Below are 23605 nucleotides of genomic sequence, written 5' to 3' on the forward strand. Positions count from 1 at the left end.
TGAAAAATTTTCCCACCAAACCCCTTTTTTGCCTTCATTCACACATTTAGCATCCAGTTGTACAATTGTTATAATTGTGTGTTCGTGCTGTCTCATTCCCTTTCCTACCATTAATGTTGCTCCAAAAGAGCCATCAACTACTTGCCCAACCCTTTGCCCAAAAGAAAAAGGACTGATCAAATAGAGAAATAAAGTTGGACATATTAAGAGCCCTGATGGTGCAGTAGGTAAAGTGCAGTATTGTAGTTAAACTCTAACCACAGCCTGGAGTTCGATCCTGACAGAGCTCATGGTTGACTCAGCCTTACATCTTTCCAAAGTCGGTAAAAAGAGGATCTAGATTGTTGCGGGCAAATAATGCTTACACTGTAGACCACCCAGAGACTGCTGTAAAGTACTATGAGGAGGTATATAATCTTGCTATAGCATGCCAGCTATTACAATTCATAGTGCCATGAGCCACACTCCTCTTTGCCAGCCCCGATAACCATGTGTGTTAGAAATGCAGCTGGAGAAAAGATGAAGAAAATATCTTCATAGTACACAAAACTGTTATAGATCTGCCCCTGGAACCTCTTTCCAGATGGGAGTTCAGAGGAGGAGGGCGAGTTTGGGTCTCCAAAGGAAAAATGTGGAGCCGAGTATTGGTCAGGACTGGAGCTCAGAGAATGCTAGCCTGATGGAACAGCCTCAGCTGGGTCAATCTGACCAAGGACAGGCTGAGTGAGGCCCTGTAATAAATTGCCCACAAGGCTCCAGGCAAGGAAAGGGAACACCTGCAGCCCATTAGCGGAGGAGGTGAAGTCCACACCTCCTCCTGATCCAAGGACACATAGAGCAGAGAGGAGCCTGACTGACACAATGCCAGTCAGTTAGATTACTCATGAGAAGGCAATTTTGCCTCTCATAAAGGGCTGCACCAGCATTGCCTACTTAACCCTGTCCTGAGGACTTGAGTATTGCTGGAGCAACGTGACAAGTTCTGTGCCTTGTGTATCCTGGCCTGCTCAACTCCTGGCCTACTTTCCTGGACTTCATGTATGCCTAATAGACTCATTTATCCAGTGGGAGCTTGGAATCCGGACCTGTGCAACAGGGGTGCTTAAGAATAAAAAATTATGAGCGTACTCATCAGTGCATTTGGCACCATATCTCTTCCCCCAACCCCATGGGTCTATGTCTTACTATATGCAAATTCGCTTTATACAAGTTTGGGGAAACATAACCCCAACTTTTATATGAAGAATACAGACCACTCCGTTACAGAAAAGCTGCAAGGTGTCAGATGGGTATCCTTAAGCTCAGACTGCTAAAGAGAATCAGAAATGAGAAAGGGAATAATATATAAAGCTTGCTCTATTAAATCAGGGCTTGAACCAATGCCCAAATGGCATGATTATCTCTATTTGTAGCTCTATTTTATTTATGCAAACCTGAGTTAATGTGAAAAATGCTGAAAAAGAGAAACTATTTTTCTCTTTATATAAATCAATATATTACCCATTAATACAACGGTGCCATGAAAGAAAGATTTATCCCAAGATATATTGTGCATATATACTTATCTGCGAGTTATTGGGCTAGTCAGGGATATTATCCAAAGGCAGCATTGCACACCTTCTATTTACACATTCATAAAAATAGCTGATGGTTAAGCATGCAGATTTTTAACAGAGGACTACATGAATCAGCTATGCATGTAAATATTGTATTCAATTAGTTCTGCAGCTTTGAATTCCTTTTAGATTTGTGTGCATGTTTAGAGAAAGGATGAATGAATCACAGACTAGTCACTAGGGTAAAAGGATGTAAAGATAGTAATATGTGCAAAATCTTTTCCAACAGGGAAGTATGAAATGTAGATGGGACAATAAGATTTCTATTTTAAATTCAGACAATGTGCCAATATTCTTTTCAAGGACTGTATATCCTTTACTGACTAGGAGGAAGGTGCCAGTCACTGAATCACTGAATTGTAGGGTAGCAAGGGGGAGGGGGGGTACAGCATTATCTAGATCTAGTTCAACCGTCTGCCATAAACAGTTTTAACTCCAAAGCAAAAACTCAATCGTGAGACAGCAATGCTCAGAATTTTGTAAAATGTCTCATTTTTGCTCCTGTTTTTTTTTCAAATGACAAACATAGCATGAAGATATAAAACAACGTAAGTATCAAACTAAGAAACCAATATTAATCTCACCAACCTGGAAAGAGTAAGAAGTGCTGCCTATCAGATGCATAAACAGACATAATACAAAGTCACAGCACCAAAGAGGAATTAGTTTGTATTAGCTTATTGGGGGGGAAAAGTAGAGAGAGAGAGAGATTTGGAAGTCAACCTATCTCCTTTCTGGCTGAAACCAACAGTAAAAGGAGATGGTTTTAAAACAGTTTCACCCAATTACCCCTTTTTCAGGTCTTGAATAATGAATGTATAATAATTACACACACACACACACACCCAAGATTTTGTTGTTTTACACAAGCACCTTTGCAGTGACAATCCCAAACTGAATCTTCTATTTACATACAAGTACAAATTAGCCCCAGTATATGCCCACAGATGCTCTTTGGGAATAATTACCACCCCACCACCCCACCACCCAGTTTAATAACTACTGTTATAAGAGATCTGTTGATATTACTCTTCTAATAAATAGACAGCCAGATCCTATTAAAAATAATATTCAGACCTTTTCTTTCATAACTGATTGTCAGAGGATGAGAATCTCTCATATTCTTTGTTCAATACAATACCACAGAAAACATAATTTCTTTTGTTTTAAAGATAAGTAGTTCACATAATCTAGAAAATGAGAACTAACTTGCAACTGGCAAGGACATTCCAAGTTAATTTTTTTTCACTGTTTTTTTTAATGCAGAAAGTCAATTTGATTCAATGTGTCATATTTCTCCTTTTCTGGCGTCAAGACTTATCCATTCCCATGTTTCATGTGCTACGTTATGTGTAGTAGAATCTGGCACATAGAGAATGTTGTGTTCTTAGTAGGCACTACAACTATTCCTTCCCATTACAGGCCTGCAAAGACTTGATTTCATATGTAAATGTATGCATGAAAAACTCCCAATACATTGAAAGTCATTTTAAAGCAATCTTAAATCAATATAGATGTGCAAATGGCCTTTCACAAAAAATGAGATGCAAGTTTATTAGATAAGGTTTATATACACCATCAGCTTTCTAGCCTATTCTGTACCTGAGAATGCCAGGGAGAGTTACCATTGCCAACGCTTACATTATAAAATCCTGTCTCAAATGTTTATTACTGGATGATTACAAGGACGTTGAAGCTTTTTGCCTTTAAGGCTCTGTTAGTCTTCACTGCTATAGTACCTTGCAAGATTGAAAATAAAACTCTGCTTATCAACTTTGTCCTTCCCTGGATGTCAAACACAGTATTTTGATGTATTTTAATGCTTTTCCCAATCAGCCAGTACTTGTTTCTGTTTGGTCTCTTACCTGCCTGCTTATAATACCACATGAGGAATGTGCTAGCTAAGTGTATCTATCCATTATTCCATCCATATAGCACTGTTGTATTTCCTACAGCTGTTTTCATTTTTAAAACTGTCAAGGAATTTGATACATAAGCTGTTTTGTCAAAACAGTGTTGCAGATGTATCAATGTAGCTGGCACACAATCTATAGCCTGTATGCTAAGGGAATCTCAGTTGTCCTTATCTAAATAAGATGTAAATGTTCTTCTCTTCTTTTAATATAATTTTACCTAATTGTTAAGATTAAGGAATATTTGTGTAATGGTTATTAATTTGTAAGAAGTTAATGAAACCAAGTGTAAGTCCAACAAAATAGAATTTTATAACCTAAGGCAATCACCATAGCAATAGCAATAACACTTAGACTTATATACCTCTCCATACTACTTTACAGCACTCTCTGAGCAGTTTAGAAATGTCAATATATTGCCTCCAACAATCTGCGTCCTCATTTTACTGATCTCAGAAGGACGGAAGGCTGACTCAATCTTAAACCCCATCTTTGAATTCTTGAAATTCAATTCAAATTCACATGTACGCATCATTAAAATTGTTACTGTTGTTATATTCCCCAACAAAATATTTGATTCTTCCAAATATAAGTATTAATAAAGATGTTTCACTGTGAAGTCTAAATAACTTTTTTATACTGGAATTTATTTTGCAAGAATTACAAAATTAAAATACCTCATATAATCTCATGTTTATATAACCTCATATAATCTCACCCCCAGCCTCCGGCCCACTAGTGTGCTGCGGCGTATTCGAAACCAAGTAATGGAAGAGTGCATGCGTGCAGCTCCACTAGCACAAGCAATGGTCCTCACACGTGCAGCTCCATTTGCATGAGCTGTGCTTGTGAAAGCGTGCACCTACCACTCGCACAGAATCACCCCCTCCTCCCCCGACCCGGCTGGGCCACCAAGCCAGAAAGGTTGGGGACCGCTGGTATACATCATCAAATATTTGGAACTGCATTATAGCTACCAGACCTTGGGTAAGTTAAAAAAAAAATTAATTAATTTAATGTTAAACTTAAAAATAAACCCTAAAAAGGGTTAAATCTAATTTGTACTTAAAAACGATATCACATTACAACTCAGAATGAAATCATACTAGCTGGAGGAATTATCAGGAGTCAAGTTTTACTCAAGGGGGACTTTAGCTCTGAATAGACCAGAGGTCCATTAAGCCTTTATAGTCTTTCCCCAATGCATTATTTATTTACACGCTTCCTAGCTTTATAGCCCATCTTTCTATTTAACTGAATGTGTACACTGGCTAAAGTCTTCCAGATATTTTGTGGTACTGCTCCCATCAGTCCTGGCCAGAAAGTTGATGAGAAGCCACCCTCCCATTCCATTAACAATGTATTATTTGAACTGAACTGAATAGCTAAAAGTTTTGTGAATAGACAGGTGGCTGCATATGGAAATCTAATAAGCCTCTCTTAATATAGGTAGTCTTCAAATTACAGCCCAAAATTTCCATTGCTAAGTAAGACCGTTGTAAAGTGAGTTTTGCCCCATTTTAGGACTTTTCTTGTCACAGTTATTAAGTGAATCACTGCAGCTATTAAGTTAGTAATGTGTTTGTTAAGTGAATCTGGCTTCCCCAATGACTTTGCTTGTCAGAAAGTCAGAAAAGGTGATCACATGACCCTGGGACCGTATAAATATAGGCCAGTTGCCAAATGTCCAGATTTTGATCACATGACCATGGGATGCTGCAATGGTTGTGTGAAAAAATGGTTATAAGTTGCTTTTTTCAGTGCCGTTGTAACTTTGAACAGTCATTAAATGAATGGTTGTAAGTCGAGGACTATCTGTAGACATTTAGACTACAAACTCATAGGATGGAATGCTAACCTCTAAAACAAAATTAATCAACATATGAAAAAACTAACGTATCAGAAATCATTTCTTCTTAGTATACATTTTTCCCATTTTTGGTGCTGCAGTTCCAACACATCAGGAGGGCTCCGAACATAGGAGGTATTTAAATACTTCACAAAAAGTTAAGCCTCATAGCTGAAGAGATTTGTTTGTTTGCTTTTTAGAAAAAGCCTTTTGCTAGAAATCTAATTCTTTTGTGCGAGCTCCAATTAAATGAGGAAACCTTTAATTACCTTTGTTTCCCATTCCATCAAAATCTGGAAACTATGATTGCCACACTGGAGCAAAAACAGCATATTAAACCATACTTGTGGTAACCATAGTTACTAAAACAAGGGAATAATCTCCTACTTTAGAAAAATGAAGTTAACTTTCTGGTTGGTAGACTCACAGTGGGGAGGCAGCATGTCAAAAATTTCTGTTTGTTTAATTAAATTAAACCGAAATATAATTAAAGATGTACAAATATATTCCCGTTTCCACTTATTAATTCTGCAGCCATCAGAAGCTTTTCTTTATTATTATTATGGTAATCACATAGTCAACCAGATGTTTAGACTGGATTTGGCATTTGGCCATCTATTAAACCCTTTCCAAAAATCAGCAGACGTTTTTGTTAAATAATATAAAATGTATCAGCACAGGATGTAAACTGTTCCAAATAAAGCTGCCTTTTGTAATTGACTGATTATGACTTTGTTAATGCCAATGGTGGTACTACAGATAATTTGGGATTACATCCAGGGTGCCTATTATTATTGGTATTATTTTTGCTTTCCTTTGCCACAGTCATTCTACTTCTATTTGCAGGTCTTCATATTTTGTGACTTTCTCCATTTCTTTGTCTTCTATTTTGCTGTCTACAAGCACTGTACCTCCACTATCCAGACTTTTGTCTTTCTTATCAACAATTGTTAACTCTGAAGTATCATCTGGCAGGTGCTTATTTGTTTGAACATTTTAGCATCTTCATTTTCTATAACTTTGTCTGTTTTGTGGTTCCACACTCAAACAGGTAGCAACATATCTTAAAGCTCCTCATCATTTGAAGTAGCTCTATAAAGCCCTTGTCTGATGAGAATTGAAGCAAATTCATTTAGAACAGGGGTGTCAAACTCAAGGCCCGGGGGCCGGATCCTGCCCGCAGGATGCTTAAAACTGGCCCATGGGGCCGGCCTGGAAATAGCAAAGGACCAGCCCGCGGTGCCTCTGGCATCCAAAACGGGGGATGGAGGGGGGGGGTTGTGTGCAGCCCCTGGGTGGCCCATTTTAGCTGGCAAAGTGCTGCAGGAGGCCGTCCATCCTGTCTCCCCCTCCCATCCGGCCAGCCTGTGCAGGAGAACTACAATGCTGATCCGGCCCTTGAATAAATCCAGTTTGACACCCCTGATTTAAAATGTCACCAGGAACTATTTGCAAGAGCTTTGGAAACCGTATTGTCAGGGTATCTGTCTGATAGTTATTTCATTTCATTCTTTTAAACCCAACCAATCTAAACCCAGAACAGGCTATAAATTTTAATTATTTAATTAAGACATGGTACTTCAGCAAGATTTGCCTCAGATGCTAAAATGCATCAAGACACAACTCTTAACTAGTTCACAATCCATCAAATAATTGGGGCCTAAAGTCTCACCCTATCAATTGATTATCTTTTCCCCTTGCTGGTAGAATAGCCACAGCTCTGCTGAAAAGAATGAACTTCTTTTAATAGACAGAATGAATTCTCATCAGTCCTCTTGATAAATCTTGCTCTAATTCTAGTACCCCACTGGGCAATGGCAAATGTTCAAAGAAATGTCTCAGAAATGGAAGAAAAGAGTAAGAGTCGTTGACCTTTTCATATTTCAATAAAACAAGATTTAACAAATGCACTGCCTTTTATTTAATTTCAATCTGACTTTTACATTATCTGTCAGGTGATTTGCGGTCTACCATATAATAGTATATGAGTAGGCCATTCATTAAAATTACTGTCCTGTCACAGATTGCATGAACTAAGCATGAACACACATAACCCAACTGCTAGCAATTAAAGAATTTAGTGGGATTAAGAAACTGGCTATGCGTAACCTTATTCTCATTCTGAGTAAGAATTCTTTTAAAAAGGAACATTCTGAATATAAAACCTGATTTATAACAACAGGAGCTGCTAAATTTATCAGCAAGCAAAGTCAGAATTGCTAGCTCCCTCTATTCAGTTGATGGAAATGTACAGAAACTGGACAAATGACTTAAGATTCCAGTAAAGTGACACACCTGTAGATGATTTTATTGTAGAAATTTGTACTGTAGTCACTGCACACACACACACTGCTACCTTTCTGTTTCTAGGGGGCTACATTCAAATGACACTAATTTAACTTTTAATATCTTCCTAAATAAACCTCTAAATAACTGGCTAACATTGTATCCTAGAAGTCTTCATGTTTGCTAGTTACTCCATGAGCATACCAATTTATGTTAAATTAGAATAGAGATTAGATAGGTAACATTCCTATAACCACATTCAATGCAAAACCCTTAATTTTTAGGGGTTAGGAATTAGATTCTCTATCTAATTTGATTAGGGCAAAATTGGACATAAGAACCCACACACCAAATCAAAGTTCTAATATGCCCCCTTGCTCAACAAGCCTATTATTATTGTGGCTATTATTGTTTAACTGGTTAACAATAAACAAATTGCAAATTACAGGACAAAAATAAAAATCCCAAACTCGAACAACAAACAATGCTGTGTAATCTTGCACATTCCAAGAATCAGTAAACAGACTAAATGAATCCAGAAAACTTCCCGCTAACTTCAACTTTTGCTGTTACGCAAATAATAGATTAAAATATATTTTGTACTTGGAATCCTACAAATTCCAATGCAATTCATGAACCACGAAAACATAATTGTTCTTAAATTTGGAAAGGTAAGCTTGATCTGATGGTAATATGCAGTGGGCCTGCTGCTTATAAATCTAAGAAGTTACTTACAGTTGTATGGTGGGAAATTGTGCCCCCAATATTAAGGTTCTTGAGAAGTTGTGGTGATCCTCCATACTGCCCTGAAATCTGTTTCCGTACTTCAGCTGCCACAGTTCTAGAACAAGAGAAGCGATGGTATTTAACTGTAGAATTCACTAGTTTCATCAAGGAAATAAAAGATACTAACTTTATAGGGAAAAAAAATAACATATACAGTATATTAAAAACTTGTAACAATATAGTGAAACCTTGAGACAACAAACTTTGCATGCAAGGAACAGAATTCCACCGTTAGATTCATTATTTTACATAATTTCCCCCCTGTGCAAATAACCCCCTTTGTATAATGTCATCGTATCCATGACACATATGACACCATCTTTATTATTATATTATTTGTATGATGATGTAATTTTGCAAATATCATTTATTGCATCATTATAAAGGATGTAAATAATATAAATTGTGTCACATGGGATAATGTCATTATACAAATGATATCAAGTGATGTGCTCTTCAATTTATTTACCTTTGTTATTAACGGGCACCCCAACCTGTAATTAGTCCATTAAAACATTTAATTCTATTGATCCACAACTGGCCTAATTCAACATGCAGAACAAACTCTGTGGCATTGTTGAAGTTAGTGATGCTACAATCACAGACTCTAAACATTATATAAAATACAACTATTAGGGGGAAAAAGAATGATGATAAAAGAATGATGCTGAAAAAGAGACTTATTCTAAAATTCTGTATTTATATTTATAAAATTAGGGTTTATTTCATAGTAAAGGAAAGAGTGGTCATTGTTATTTTAACTTACTTAACACATCGTTTTATCACTAATTTTGTATATACCACATAGTGAATAATACCCATAAAATTTACAAGAGTGGCAATAAGTTTCATCTTACCCAGGGTATTATGAAATAAATCCTCCCCATTTTCTCTTTAAATTTATGTGATTTAAGGATTAGTATATTATTCTAAGATCAGTAATTCTATTCTAAAAATAAACAAACTTTTGTACTAAAGGATTAGCAATTCAGCAGATATCCATTGTCACTAAGGCATCTATTGAAGTCCAATACACCTTAACGCTTCTAAGTTAAATGGCCAAACTATTACAGGGTCTTGGGTAAATTTGCCATAATTTCTTGATCTTGATTCCAGCAAGTTCTAAGCCACAATATATTTATTTTTATTATTCCTTAGATTTTTTAAATCTTCTCTTTATTAGTTTTATAAATAACTCATGGTGGTGAATATACTTAATATTCCTGCCTCTATTTTCCCATAACAACAATCCTGTTAGATGGGTTTTGGCTGAGGGAGAGGGACTGGACCAAAGTTATTCAGTCAGCTTTCATACCTAAGGCGGAATTAGAACTCACACAAATCACAATTTTTGATTTCATGCAAATTTAACTACTAGTTAACTAAATTTAACTAGTAATATCCTAAATAAGCTTGGTCAGCATACTATGATTTAAAAACTCTTGGTCATTGTTATATATGAACCAGGACAAAGGCCTAAAATGAAACATTCGATATGCAAACAGACATAAATACAAGGTCACAAAGATAGTTACAATATAGCATTCAAAAAATAATGTACAATGCATCAGCTATAAATTCAAGCAATGCATTATCAAACTAGTTCTTTTTTATCTTAATAATCAATATTCAGAGTGCCAGAATTGAATAGCCTTTTCAGAGTCCATCAGATGTTTTGAAAGGTGATTTTAAAGCCTTTAAAGCAGGGGTTCCCAACCAGGGGGTGCGAGATGATATTCTAGCGGGTGCAAAAACTTGGGTTTAGAAGTTTCAAAATTATAGTGTATTATGCATAATTATACGCATATAATCATTTACTTTTGTAAGGGGTGCGAGAATATATCAGAAACGTTCTAGGAGTATAGAAAAGATTGGGAACCCCCCTTTAAAGCATTAAATTGGCAATACTTTTCATCACTGAAATAATCAAGCTAGGGAGAGGACAAATAGCTAGCAATGAAGATGTCTATTAGCCAAGACCGTTTGCCAAGAATAATGAATTTAGAAGACAAACTATAAGAGGAAGAAATATATTCATAACCCTAGAACTTGATATCTCCCCTTAAAACTGATTGACAGAAGATTAAAAAGATAAAAATACTTCCTCATACCACACAATATTTACCCTTAAGAACATCACTTCCACAAGAGAGGCTGATGACTATTAATTTACTGTCTATGGTATTAAGGGATGATTTTACAAATTACATAGAACTGTTGTAGAATAATTATGAGAATTAATTAGGAATCAGAAAATACTAGTTCTACTCTCAGGTCTATGAATATATACAATCCTTGGTTTACGACCGGTTGCTTAGCAATCATTCAAAGTTATGATGGACCACACACACACCCCAGAGCTACTTACCATCCAGTTTCGAAGTTATGATGGCTAATGACCACTTAATGACAGCTACTAAAAATGTCATAAAACTCTGCACATTCACATAGTGACCCACTTAACAACTATCATGACTTAATTAGGCTGGGCTCAATTATGGTTGTAAGTTGAGGAGTACTTGTATAATATGTTCTGTTGGTTCAAATTTCAAACCAAGTCATGGTTTGTTTAGTTATGATTTGTTAAATTAGCAAAATGGCTAGACTCACAAATAAAATCATACAGTTCAAAAGGACTCCAATATTGAGCTCATTACAGAATCTACTGCAGCATGTCCAACAGATGATCACCCATCATCTATCTCAGGCCTATCAAACTGGCGGCCCACAGACCGTATGTGTCACATGCATGCTAGGCCCATGGCATGGCTCTGCAAAGGCAAAAAACACCACGATACGTCACATGACACGATCGAGTTTCACACTTGTGCTGTATCTGAAGTCCTACACAGAAGGGGAAGCTATCACTTAATGTTCCCTATTCCTGACAGTTCATACAGTCATACAGACATGAGCTAACAATTCATACTGTCTTTTAGATATTAACAATTCTTCCTGTTAACTAGCCTGAGCCTATCGCTTTGTCATTTTAGTTCTGGCCTACTTCCTTTTACATATGATAACCTTCAGATATTTGAAGACTGCTATCATAAATGTCTTCTCTAGGCTAAATATATCAAGATCCTACTTCCTTGCAGAATTCAGGTTCTAGACACCTCACTATTTTGGCAGCCCTTTTCTGAACCTGCTCCACCTTCACCATGACCCCTCTCAAGTTATGATGTCAAGAAAAGGACCCAAGACACCAAGTGTGCTTTATTTAACATGAAGAATAATGGAAGCATTGCTTCTTGTATTCTGTAAATTCTGATTACAATGCACAAAGGAAAAATAAAAACAAAAAAGGGAAGAATTAGAATGTAATAAAGAAGTTGAGAAAACGCATGGCTCAGTTGAACGATAGAGTGAACAGGAATATTCCAAAAGACGGAATTTAGTTCCAGTTTGCACTGAGCTACACAATAATCAAGAGAATGTATGCTTACATAACAAAATTTCTGAGGAACATTCTTTCAAAAAAGTACCACCCATGTACAAAAAGGCCATACTAGCAGGTTTCAGGGTAGCTAAACATTTGCAAAATACAAAACAAAAGCAAGCAAAACAAAACCGCTCTAGAAAAAATGCTATAAAGAGAGAGTGGGATGGGATGAGAAAGGAATCCAAGATAAATCTGCTCTTGGTTTGAGAAGGGCAAAAATAGCTGAGTCGGGGAATAGAAAAGTGTCTATAACCCTTAAGGAGGATTCCATGTTGCAATATTTTGTTGTGGAATCTTACTTATTATTGAATGATTCTGAAAAATTTGAGTTAAATTACACAAATAAGTATTTAAAAATATAAAACAAAACTGAACTCCTCCTTTTTGAACTGTGAGGCCCAGAATTGATGGCAGTATTCCAAATAGTCTGACCAGAGAAAAGTAGAATGGAGTAATTATTTCTTACAATATTTCTTACAATATTGACTTTGTGTTCCTCTTAATATACTCCCAAGATAGTCTTTTCTTTTTTAAACGGCTTCATCCCACTGCTAACTCATATTTAACTTAACTGGCTGAAAGGAAATTTAATCTCGTTTACGTGTATTAAAACCAAGACAGCTCATTCCCAACTTGCACCTTTCATTTAACCTATCCAGATACATAATGTTTTTTTTTTCATATTCCATGCCATTCATTTCAGCCCATTACAGGTAGCCCTTGACTTACAATAGTTTGTTTAGTGACAATTCGAAGTTACAATGGCACTGAAAAAATGCTGATGTTTTATGACATCATGTGGCCTGGAAAATTTTCTGGGATTCAAAATTTTCCACAGAGAATATTCCACTTCAGGCAGTTTGGCAGTTTCATATCTTTTAATCTTTTCTGTCTGTTGCCCAACATTGTTTCCAATATAATAATTTTTCTCCACATATCAAAGCTTTTTTCTTGAATGCACAGTTTAAACTTAATAAAAAGGTACGGTAGTTATAATTTTTTTTCACATCAAATAATGTTGCCAATTACCTGTGTGTGGACTACATGTATATTGGGATAAATATGCTAATTTGAATTGTGTTTGTTTGCATATTTAGGTACAGACTTGTATCAACTATAGTAAGAAAACATTCTTCTAGAACAGCTCAAATAGTGCAGTCCAAGTGCAGAAGACTACAGCTTTCAAAATGTTCCACCAACATGGTTGGGTGGAGACTAATCTAATTCCCTCTGTGGATCTTGCATGGGATTCTTGAACAAGGTTTACAAACCTCATGGTCAATCTAGTCTTCTGAAGGGGGAAAAGTGCACTGAATCATAATTACATTTAAACATAAGCTCACATAAAACTTTCCAGAATGTGTGGAACCTACAATTAAAGCAAAAGAAAATACTCATTGCCAAATTTAACCATTCTGTTATAAAAACATAAGAATAGTGCTGACAGAATGTAATTCTAAGGAATGGCTGAAAAGAAACACACGGGGTTGGATCAAGCTGGGCCACTACGGGGTTTTTTTCTGTTCATAAAAGATTCCAAACTAATTCATACCCGATTCCAAACTAATCTCCCATTTACCATTAAAGCCCCTGTGTCATAATACAGCTTGTTCTGAAAGATTTCCAAATTAGCAGAGCAGCATTTTTAAAATTCAGAGAAAGGAAGAATTACAAAGATTATCTTCTAATCTTTTTTCTTCTCCCCAATAGAGGTAGACCTCGACTTACAATCACAATTGTAAGAGTTTTCTGCCACAGTTGTTACGTGAATCACTGCAGTTGTTAAGGTTAATAACACAGTTGTTTTGTGAATCTGGCTTCCCCATTGACTTTGCTTGTCAGAAGGTTGCAAAAGCTGATCACATGAGCCCAGGACGCTGCAACTGTCATAAATATGAACCAATTGCCAAGCATCTGAATTCTGATCATGTGACCATGAGGATCCTGCACTGACTGTAAGTTGAAAAGCAGTCCTTTCAGTGCCATTGTAACTTTGAATGATCACTAGAAGTCGAGGACTACCTGTATGTGTAAAACATCTGTGTAGTATTCCTCTGAAATCATAATAAATAACATGCATGAGAATGTAATTATTGTTCCTAAGGAACTTTGCAACTGCAGTCTATTGTAAGCCATTTTACTATTTAAGATTCTCAGAATTCCATGAAGAGAACCATCTTATTATTAGGAAATATGATTTTAAAATTATGAACACAATGTATTTCAAAAAGCCTAATTAAAAACCCTGTATTCAAATGGTTGTCACTGGATCACTGATAATTTTTTTTAAAAAAATCCGATTTAAATAAAAAACATCAGATTTTTTATTTTATTTTTTAAAAAATCATCGAAATTTATCCACCCTGATTAGTGGTAGACAAAATGATACACTTTGGTAGCAAAGGAACATAGGTGCCTCCCTTGGTGGCTGATTCTTTATTCCAACAGACTCCATTTGTTTTAAATCCTTTTAATTACCCTGTTTCCCCGAAAATAAGACATCCCCTGATAATAAGCCCAATCGGGCTTTTGAGCGCATGCGCTAAAATAAGCCTCCCCCCGAAAATAAGCCCTCCCTGAAAATATTTAAACAGAGCTGGAAATCAGGTAAGACGGCAAGAGGAGCCCCATCTTGCTCCACGTGCCCCAAAATAATAAGACCTCCCCAAAAATAAGGCCAAGCACTTATTTTGGGGTTCAAAAAAATATAAGTCAGGGTCTTATTTTCGGGGAAACACGTTAAAAGTAAGAATATTACCATAGTAATATGTTACAAGCCACCATTGTTATTATAGCCACCATAATTTTTAATATCAAGAATGCCTCTTGGGAACATTTTGGAAACATAAATGATACATGGCTCCAATCCAATGCTTCTTTAGTAAATGTGCCCATATAATCCAGAAAAAGAGACACAGATAAATCCATGCAGTGGAAACATTTCTGGAAGGATTGGAGTGGAAAAAGTAGCTGGGGTTTTATTTTCTCGTTTGTTTGCTAGCTATATTTTATTTTATTCATAGCTATATTGAATACATGCACACATAAATAATAATTTATAATCTTATAATTGCAAATTTGCTTATCAAAACAAAAATAGTTGCCTGTCCTTAGTTTATCCCATCATAACTTAAAATAAGCCAGGATAAAGTCGTTATTTGAATTCTCTATTCCTAAACAAACCATGGCTTTCAGATCATTGTACCTGGTTTACAATTAGAAGCAAAACCTACTGGCAATTATGTAAGTTTTCTGCTAAGTCTTTTCCATAGTAACTTGGTTAACTTTCAATTTCTGAAAAGTATCTTTCCTACAATGACAGTGAAGAATTTACTAAATCAGGACTTTTCAAACTTTGACAGTCCGTGAATTTCTTAAGTTTTAAAAAAAATTCTAGATCAAGAAGCAAAGTTCTGGCAATTGTCTTTGTTTGAGTGACCTTTCCCTCTTTCTCTCTTTTCTGCATTTAAATCTCTGAGATTCTTGAGGAACCTTAAGAGTCCATGGAATTCAATTTTAAAAAGTACTAATAATACTTTCAAAATATAGATATTACATGACAAAAAGAAATCTGCTTCATAGATAAAATCACATCCAATAAAATTCACTTTGATTTACCAAAGAAATATCATTCTAATATGATATATCTTATGAAAATCATTCACTTGGTAAACATAGCTGCAAGATCGGAAAATGACTGAAGGAACTCTTCCTGAATTCACATTTCTATTGTGATAAATATTTGTCATATTTAATTGTTATATTTGCTGCTAGCGCAATTTTTTTTAAAAAGAAAACAAACAATAGTAATTAAATATATCCCTTCTCTTATTTCACAACACTTCTTAGGAAAGATTTCCTCACTTTTCATTTGCTGTAAACAGTTTATGTCAATGCTATTAGCGCTTGTCATTCAGGAGAAACAAAAGAACATTCTTTCTTTTGAACAGCTATAATTAAAGCAACATTTGACCAATCTGGAGAAGCCAGTAGCTGAGAGAAGCAGGAAGTGCATAAATTAAATGTCTTGATCGCACAGTGCTCTGACAAAATGAAGAAAAGTTTGTGTTGAATCTGTTTTAATACCATTGTTGATTGGCAGAGTGGAAAAAACATCCCTATATCTTTTTTAAATACAGGTAGTCCTCGACTTACAACCACAACTGAGCCCAACATTACCATTGCTAAATGAGACACTTGTTAAGAGAGTTTTGTCCCAGTTTATCATTTCTTGCCACAGATGTTAAGTGAATCTGGCTTCCCCATTGACTCTACTTGACTGACAGTCACAAAAGGGGATCACATGACTCCAGGACACTGCAAATGTCACATGAGTCAGCTGCCAAGCCTCTGAATTTTGATCATGTGACCCTAGGGATGCCACAACTGTCGTAAATGTGATAAGTCACTTTTTCAGTATAGCTAAAGCAATAGTAATAGCACTTAGACTTTACATCCCTCTCTAAGTGGTTTACATAGTCAGCATATTGCCCTCAACAATCTGAGTCCTCATTTTACCGACCTCAGAAGGACGGAAGGCTGAGTCAGCCTTCAGCCAGTCAGGATCGAACTGCCAAACTGCTGGCAGTCGGCAGTCAGCAGAATTAGCCTGCAGTGCTGTATTCTAACCACTGGGCCACCATGGCTCTTGTAACTTTGAACAGTCACTAAATGAACTGTTGTAAACTGAGGAGTATCTGTATATGCAGAAGTAAATCCTGTTAATTTCAAGGGGCTTACTGCATTCCTTCTGAACATGTAAGTTCCAGAATAAAGTTATTGGCCTAATGAAATGGAGGGTGGGAAGAGGGCGAAGGAATGGTTATTGAATTGAGGTCTACCTATATGGACTTCAACCTCCAGAATTCCCCAGCCTTCTTTTTGCTGCAGATCCCATATTCAATATCAAGATGAGTCAAGATGAAGAGAGATGAGACACCATTTTATCAATAAAAATTTAATTTTGAATTATTCGCTTTATATGATCGCAATCTTAAAACCAGACTCACAGATATAAAGATATTATAGGCAGATTTCATGTAAGCAAAGCTAGAATATTTGCTAGTTGCTAACCAATATCCCTAATCCTAACACGTTTACTAGCTAAATACCAAGTTTCACAGAACACAGCAGGAATAAACTGACATAGACTACAGGTAGTCCTCGACTTGCAACCATTCATTTAATGACCATTCAAAGTTAGATCAACAATGAAAAAAATTGGCTTATGACCATCTTTCACACATATGACCATTGCAGCATCCCCACCGCCGTTAGATGCTCTCTTCCCCCACAACCTGCTATTTACTTATTGTCCTTAAAATTTGGAGATCTCACCAATTTTTAGCTGGGGAAGAGAAAGGGATCCTGATCTCAGAATAACGAAGAATTGGAATGTTGAAGTTAAAATTCAACACTTGGAAACTGGGATGTATTTGACAGTTGCAATGATCACTTTCTGCGACCTTTTTGGCAAGAAAGTCAACGGGGAAGACCAATTCACCTAACAAGTATGTTACTAACTTAACGACTGCAGTGATTCACTTAACAACTGCGGTCATAAAATGGAACAAAACTCACTTATCAAATGTCTTGCTTAGCAACAGAAACTTTGGGCTCAATTATGGCATAAGTCAAGGATTACCTCTACAGTAAGAATCTATTAGCCCCATTTCAATTTAAAAGGCATTAAGCTTCCATCTCCTTTCATCCGACTGATGAAGTACCTAAACTGATAAAGGATGTTGTTGTTTTGAAGGAGAGCTACCAGATTCCTGATTTTTGGCTATCAGAGACTATCTGGGTTCTTTTCCAACAATATCCACAGTATGAATACACTCTTAAGTTCTTACTCTTATACCAAAACTTTCTAAAAAGCAGATGAAAATGAAAAGAAAAAAGATGAGACCATTACTTGGTCTGCTGTGTGGATGCTTGGGTGGTTTAGCAGTGGGGAATTTTTGGTGGGTGGGGGTGTGTCTGGGAATTGTCATGTGTGTTGGGCTTGGTCTCCATTATGTGAATTTCGTTGTATGGGTATACTGTATATATACGTACAATGACAATAAACTTTTGTCCAATATCTGTATGACAAAATCGCTCAGATTCGGGAAGATCTGGACTCCGACTGGATAGTCTCAGGGGGAGGGACTGGGGCAGGTCTTGAGAATGTTATCTGGGATGAGTTTGATCCTGTGACCCCTGAGGACGTGGACAGGATTCTGGGTAGACTGAACGCGACCACTTGTTTATTGGACCCGTGTCCCTCCTGGTTAGTGCTGGCTTCTCGGGAGGTGACACGAGGCTGGTTCCAGGGGATTATAAATACTTCGCTGGGTGAGGGTGTCTTTCCTGCCGCCTTGAAAGAGGCGGTGGTGAGGCCTCTCCTCAAGAAGCCTTCCCTGGACCCGGCAATGTTGGTAAATTATCGTCCGGTCTCCAACCTTCGTTTTGTGGCAAAGGTTGTTGAGAGTGTGGTTGCGCAACAGCTTCCCCAGCACCTGGATGAAACGACGTATCTGGATCCGTTCCAGTCGGGCTTCAGGCCCGGGTACAGCACGGAAACGGCATTGGTCGCGTTGGTTGATGATCTCTGGAGGGCTCGGGACAGGGGGTGCTCCTCTGTCCTGGTCCTGTTAGATCTCTCAGCGGCTTTTGATACCATCGACCATGGTATCATGCTGCACCGGTTGGAAGAGTTAGGGGTGGGAGGCACTGTGTTGCGGTGGTTCTCCTCCTTTCTCTCTGACCGGTCGCAGTCCGTGTTGACAGGGGGACAGAGGTCGACCCCGAGGCCCCTCATATGTGGGGTGCCGCAAGGGTCGGTCCTCTCACTTCTCCTGTTCAACATTTATGTGAAGCCGCTGGGCGAGATCATCCGTGGTTTCGGGGTGGAGTACCATCAGTACGCTGATGACACCCAGCTGTACATCTCCACCCCGGATCACCCCAACGATGCCCTTGAAGTGATGTCCCGGTGCCTGGAGGCCGTACGGATCTGGATGGGGAGGAACAGGCTCAGGCTCAACCCATCCAAGACCGAGTGGCTGTGGTTTCCGACGTCCCGATATAGCCAGTTGACGCCATCACTGACTATTGGGGGCGAATCATTGGCCCCCACGGAGAGGGCTCGCAACTTGGGCGTCCTCCTGGATTCACGGCTGTCTTTAGAAGAGCACTTGACGGCCGTGACCGGGAGGATTTTTTATCAGGTCCGCCTGATTCGCCAGTTGCGTCCCTTTCTGGATCGGGACTCGTTACGCACGGTCACTCATGCCCTCGTCACCTCCCGCCTGGACTATTGTAATGCTCTCTACATGGGGCTCCCCTTGAGGAGCACCCGGAGGCTCCAACTGGCGCAGAGTGCGGCTGCGCGGGTGGTAATGGGAGCGACATGGCGCTCCCATGTAACACCTCTCCTGCGCGAGCTGCACTGGCTCCCGGTGGTCTTCCGGGTGCGCTTCAAGGTTTTGGTTACCACCTTTAAAGCGCTCCATGGCTTAGGGCCTGGTTATTTACGGGACCGCCTACTACCACCAATAGCCTCCCACCGGCCAGTACGCTCTCATAGAGAGGGACTCCTCCGGGTGCCGTCAGCCAAACAGTGTCGACTGGCGGCCCCTAGGGGGAGAGCCTTCTCTGTGGGGGCACCTACCATCTGGAATGAGCTCCCCCCGGAGATACGGAGGATCCCGGATCTGCGCTCCTTCCGCCGTGCTGTGAAGACCTTTTTATTCCATCAAGCAGGCTTGGCCTGATCTATTCCCTTTTTAAAATATGTAAATTTTAATCTGTTTTTAAATTATTGGGGTATTTTAATTTGTCTGGGCCAAAAAGTTTAATTTGATTTTATCGGGTTTTTAAATTTTGTGTATTTATGTATTTTATTGTTGGCTGTTCACCGCCCTGAGTCCTTCGGGAGTAGGGCGGTATACAAATCAAATAAATAAAATAAATAAATAATAAAATAAACTTTATATAAAAAAAGAAAAACTCTACTATAGAGTTCAAAGGCACCTAATGAAGATACTTCAATAATGTGTCAGTGTCTATTTACAGAGGGGATGTTGGAAGACAGCATAATGTTCTTTCCTCCACATGTAAGAATGGATTATAAAATAAACTCTGAAAGATAAAATATAAATAAAAGTGAAAAAAAGTTAAACTAAAAGAAAAGAAAATATGGATAAAATAATACTTTGAAATCAGATGGGTCTCTATCTATCTATCTGAGTTTGGAAGCCAGATTATACATACTACAGAATCTGAAATTTAGAAGTCTGGATTTCCCCCACCCCACTCATGTGCACCGGCAAAATTTTTCACTGAGAAAACGCTGCAGAGAAAGAACTTCAGGGAACAAATATCAAACTAGGAAGTATCAAATAGCTTTTCACTGAAAGTATTATATAAAAATAGAAGTATTTGAATTCTGTGAAGATGAAAAATTATATGGGGGATGGAGGGGTTCAGGTTTTATAAAAAGGGGATTTTGATGGGATTATATTCTGTGGAAGTCAGGGGGGAGGGGAGGGTTGGGGGGGTTGGGAGGGTTAGGTTGGGGAGTTTAGGGTGGGTTGGGGAGTTTGGGGTGGGTTGGGGGGGAAAAATTGGGGTGAAAATGTAACTGTAAAACTTTTGCAATAAAAAAAAAAAGAACTTCAGATAATGCAACCAGAGGAGAGAGCATGACAAGTCCAGCATCAAGCAAGAGAGCAAAAAAAAATGTCATGAGAATGTCTAACATAATTAGAGGGAGCTGCTCCGCTACATTAAAACCCATGCTTATATCTTCTAAAAATTAACAAGAAATCTGTTTCCAATTCCTCTTTATAATCCAATACAGACAGCGTCCCTCACTTCAAGGCCAAGGTCTTAAACACCCCCCGCGCGCCCCCCCCCACACACCCATCCATCCAGTGGTGAAATCCAAATTTTTTTACTACCGGTTCTGTGGGCGTGGCTTGGTGGGCGTGGTGTGGCTTGGTGGGCGTGGCAAGGAAAGGATACTGTAAAATTCCCATTCTCTCTCCACTCCTGGGGGAAGGATATTGCAAAACCTCCATTCCCACCCCACTCTGGGACCAGCCAGAGGTGGCATTTGCCGGTTCTCCGAACTGCTCAAAATTTCCGCTACCGGTTCTCCGAACTGCTCAAAATTTCTGCTACCGGTTCTCCGAACTGCTCAAAATTTCTGCTACCGGTTCTCCAGAACCTGTCAGAACCTGCTGGATTTCACCCCTGCATCCATCCATCCAAACATCAATGCAAAAACCGCAGCTCACCCTGTCCGAAAAGGACCCTCCAAACAGAACAGACTTGTAGGCAGCGAACCAGATGCAAATCCCAGGGAGGACCACCTACGTATAAAGCCAAAGGACAAAGGGGGGGGGAAGGAGGCAGCGGCGGGGGGCAGATTAACCCGCAATCGTGCAAATCCCAAAACTAGCGCCCCTTAAATGAGAAGAGCCCTAGAAAGCACGTACCCACGTACATCTAGGCAAGCAAGCAAGTTCGCTACCACCAGTCCTACGAAGGGAGGCGTGCTTCGGAATCAGCCCTGCGCGCAAAATGCATCCGGCCGCCCACACGACGGCCTGCCCTTTGCTGTTGCTGCTGCATAAATCACATCCACGCCTATCGGGTCGGGCTCCGGAGCAAACACCACCCCCCCCCTCCCCGGGATAGCGACCGTCCAGTCGCAGCGCCACGCGCCCCGGAAGACACCCCCCTCCCCGGCCGCGCAAGTGACGGCCCCCGGCCTTTTGCACAACCGGCGCCAACGCACCGTCAAAGCAACCCACACAATAGGCGCAATTCCTGGCCCTTCCCCCCCTCTCTCCCCCAGCCAAGTCTCCGGAATCCCCCACGCCGGCAAGATCATCTCCCCTAGTGGGGGACGGGAATGCATCGCCCTGCTAGGCCCCTCGCGCACTCCCCACGCGAACCCCGCGGAGTTTAGGATGCGGCTTCTTCCTTCCTCGCCGCGCACCGGCTCTTTTACCTGCTGATCTTCTGAGCAAAGGCGCGGCGCTCAGCCATGGCCGCTTCGGCTTCCAGCGACCCAAAACGCTCCTCGGCTCTTTCGCCGCCGCCGCCGCCGCCGCTGCTGGAGAGCAGTCAAAGGAACCAGGAATGGGTGCCGTAATGCTCCTGAACGACGCGCATCCCAAAGTCGTGGCGTTTATCCATTCCCGTTTCCAGTGAGACGTGAGGGAAAAGCTTATGCGCCTCTCCTAGCAGACATATGCTCCGTCACGGGCTCGCTAGAAGGGAATCGGTGGGTGTGGGCTACGGAGGAGGGACCGGAGCGTTTGCTTCCAATTTTCTTTAAGGAGGGGATCGTGGGGGGGGGGGGGGGGGGCTGTGTTGGAACTGCACCCGGACTTGAACTGGCGGCTGTGGATAACCGCGGAACCCTGGAGAAAACAGGAACGTCCTTCCCAAAGTCCCTCCAATACCGCCCCTGTCCCGAAAGAGATGGCACCGATTTTGCTTAAAAATGCAAGGATGGTCTGTTTTTCCTGGAATCCTTGGCGGCGGGTTTCCATTCAGAACAAGTGCAAGAGATCCAGAAGATCCGATGCACTGGATTGGGGGGGGAGGGGGACGGGGTGGGGGAATCACGCCAAAGCCGAAGAAGCTCTGAAGGCGAAACGAAAAGGGAGATTCGTTTTCTGTCCTCCCTGCGTCCCTCCGGGTAGAGTTGATTCCTCCCAGTTCTGTCGAGTTTTGCTAGTTTCGCCGTCTATTTGAATGATCAGATTGTTTCCTGGTGGGGTGTTTTTTGAGAGCGTGAACTTCTTGGGGCTGAGAGAGAGTGAGTGATGTGGTCATTGTGGTGGTTAAGGCATCCTTTTAGAAACTGAGAATTATGAATTCTTGGCCCACTGTTGCCACAAAATCAGCTGGGTGACCTTGGGCCACTCGTTGTCAGCTCTAGGAAGGAGACAATGGCAAGCCACTTCTGAAAAACCTGGCCAAAAAACTGCAAACAGTTGTGCGGGAAGTCAGCGGAGTCGAAAACTGATTCAAAAGCACACGAACACAAACTTGTGTTCAAACGTGAGAGAGATCACCAGATCCCCCACCAGCCAGGAGCAAACACAGGTAACAATTTAGAAAGCAAATGCCTGTGTTTAGTTCCTCAGAAGTTATTTCATCATCTAAAGTAGAGCATCCAAGGGTTGTCCCCTCCTAATACCTAATAATGATGCTTATGAAAATAATTCATAAGCATCAGCCAGGGCCAGCTGCCAAGCTATTTTGGCACATGACACTCCAAATTCCAGACATTCCCCCCCCTTGTGTAGCTGTAACAGACACAATATTTATAACAATGATTTAGCATTTAATGTATATTCATTTAAAGTGTATCTCATACAAGCATTTCCAAACTATGTACTACTTTAAATAACTGGTTAAATTATTATGTCTTTCACATCACCCAGAATCACTTGATAGGTTGATTACTTTCACTGTGGTTGAACAGTTGCATATATCTCCTTGTTTTTGTCCAGGAACATCCAGCTGGCTTTACCTAGATATGTAAAACTAAATCTTTGGTAGAAACTATTACTGGTTATAGGAATTATAGTGAGGTTTGATTTTCTTTTCATGAAAGAGCACAATCTTTTTTTTCTGAATTTTCCAATCAGAATCAATCAAACTCAAACCAGCACTGTTACAGAACTTGCTGTTTGATGTGCCTTCA

General features: G+C 39.6%; 1 protein-coding gene across 11 annotated transcripts in view; it reads right to left on the reverse strand.

Annotated features, from left to right (window-relative positions):
- Window positions 1-22618, reverse strand: part of DOCK7 (dedicator of cytokinesis 7) — a 127191-nt gene extending 104573 nt beyond the window's left edge. For all 11 annotated transcript variants that reach the window (XM_034415236.2, XM_034415235.2, XM_087889777.1 and 8 more), the window contains exons 1-2: window positions 21896-22618; window positions 8400-8505 (exon numbers count right to left, since the gene is read on the reverse strand). In XM_034415236.2, coding sequence (XP_034271127.1) covers window positions 8400-8505; window positions 21896-21933 — 144 coding nt within the window. In that variant the 5' untranslated portion in view covers window positions 21934-22618. The remainder of the gene's footprint in view (window positions 1-8399; window positions 8506-21895) is intronic.
- Between the last annotated feature and the right edge of the window lie 987 nt (window positions 22619-23605).

Source organism: Pantherophis guttatus, chromosome 3 (genome assembly GCF_059756535.1).
Source record: "Pantherophis guttatus breed Tessera chromosome 3, ASM5975653v1, whole genome shotgun sequence".
Taxonomy (NCBI): Eukaryota; Metazoa; Chordata; class Lepidosauria; order Squamata; family Colubridae; genus Pantherophis; species Pantherophis guttatus.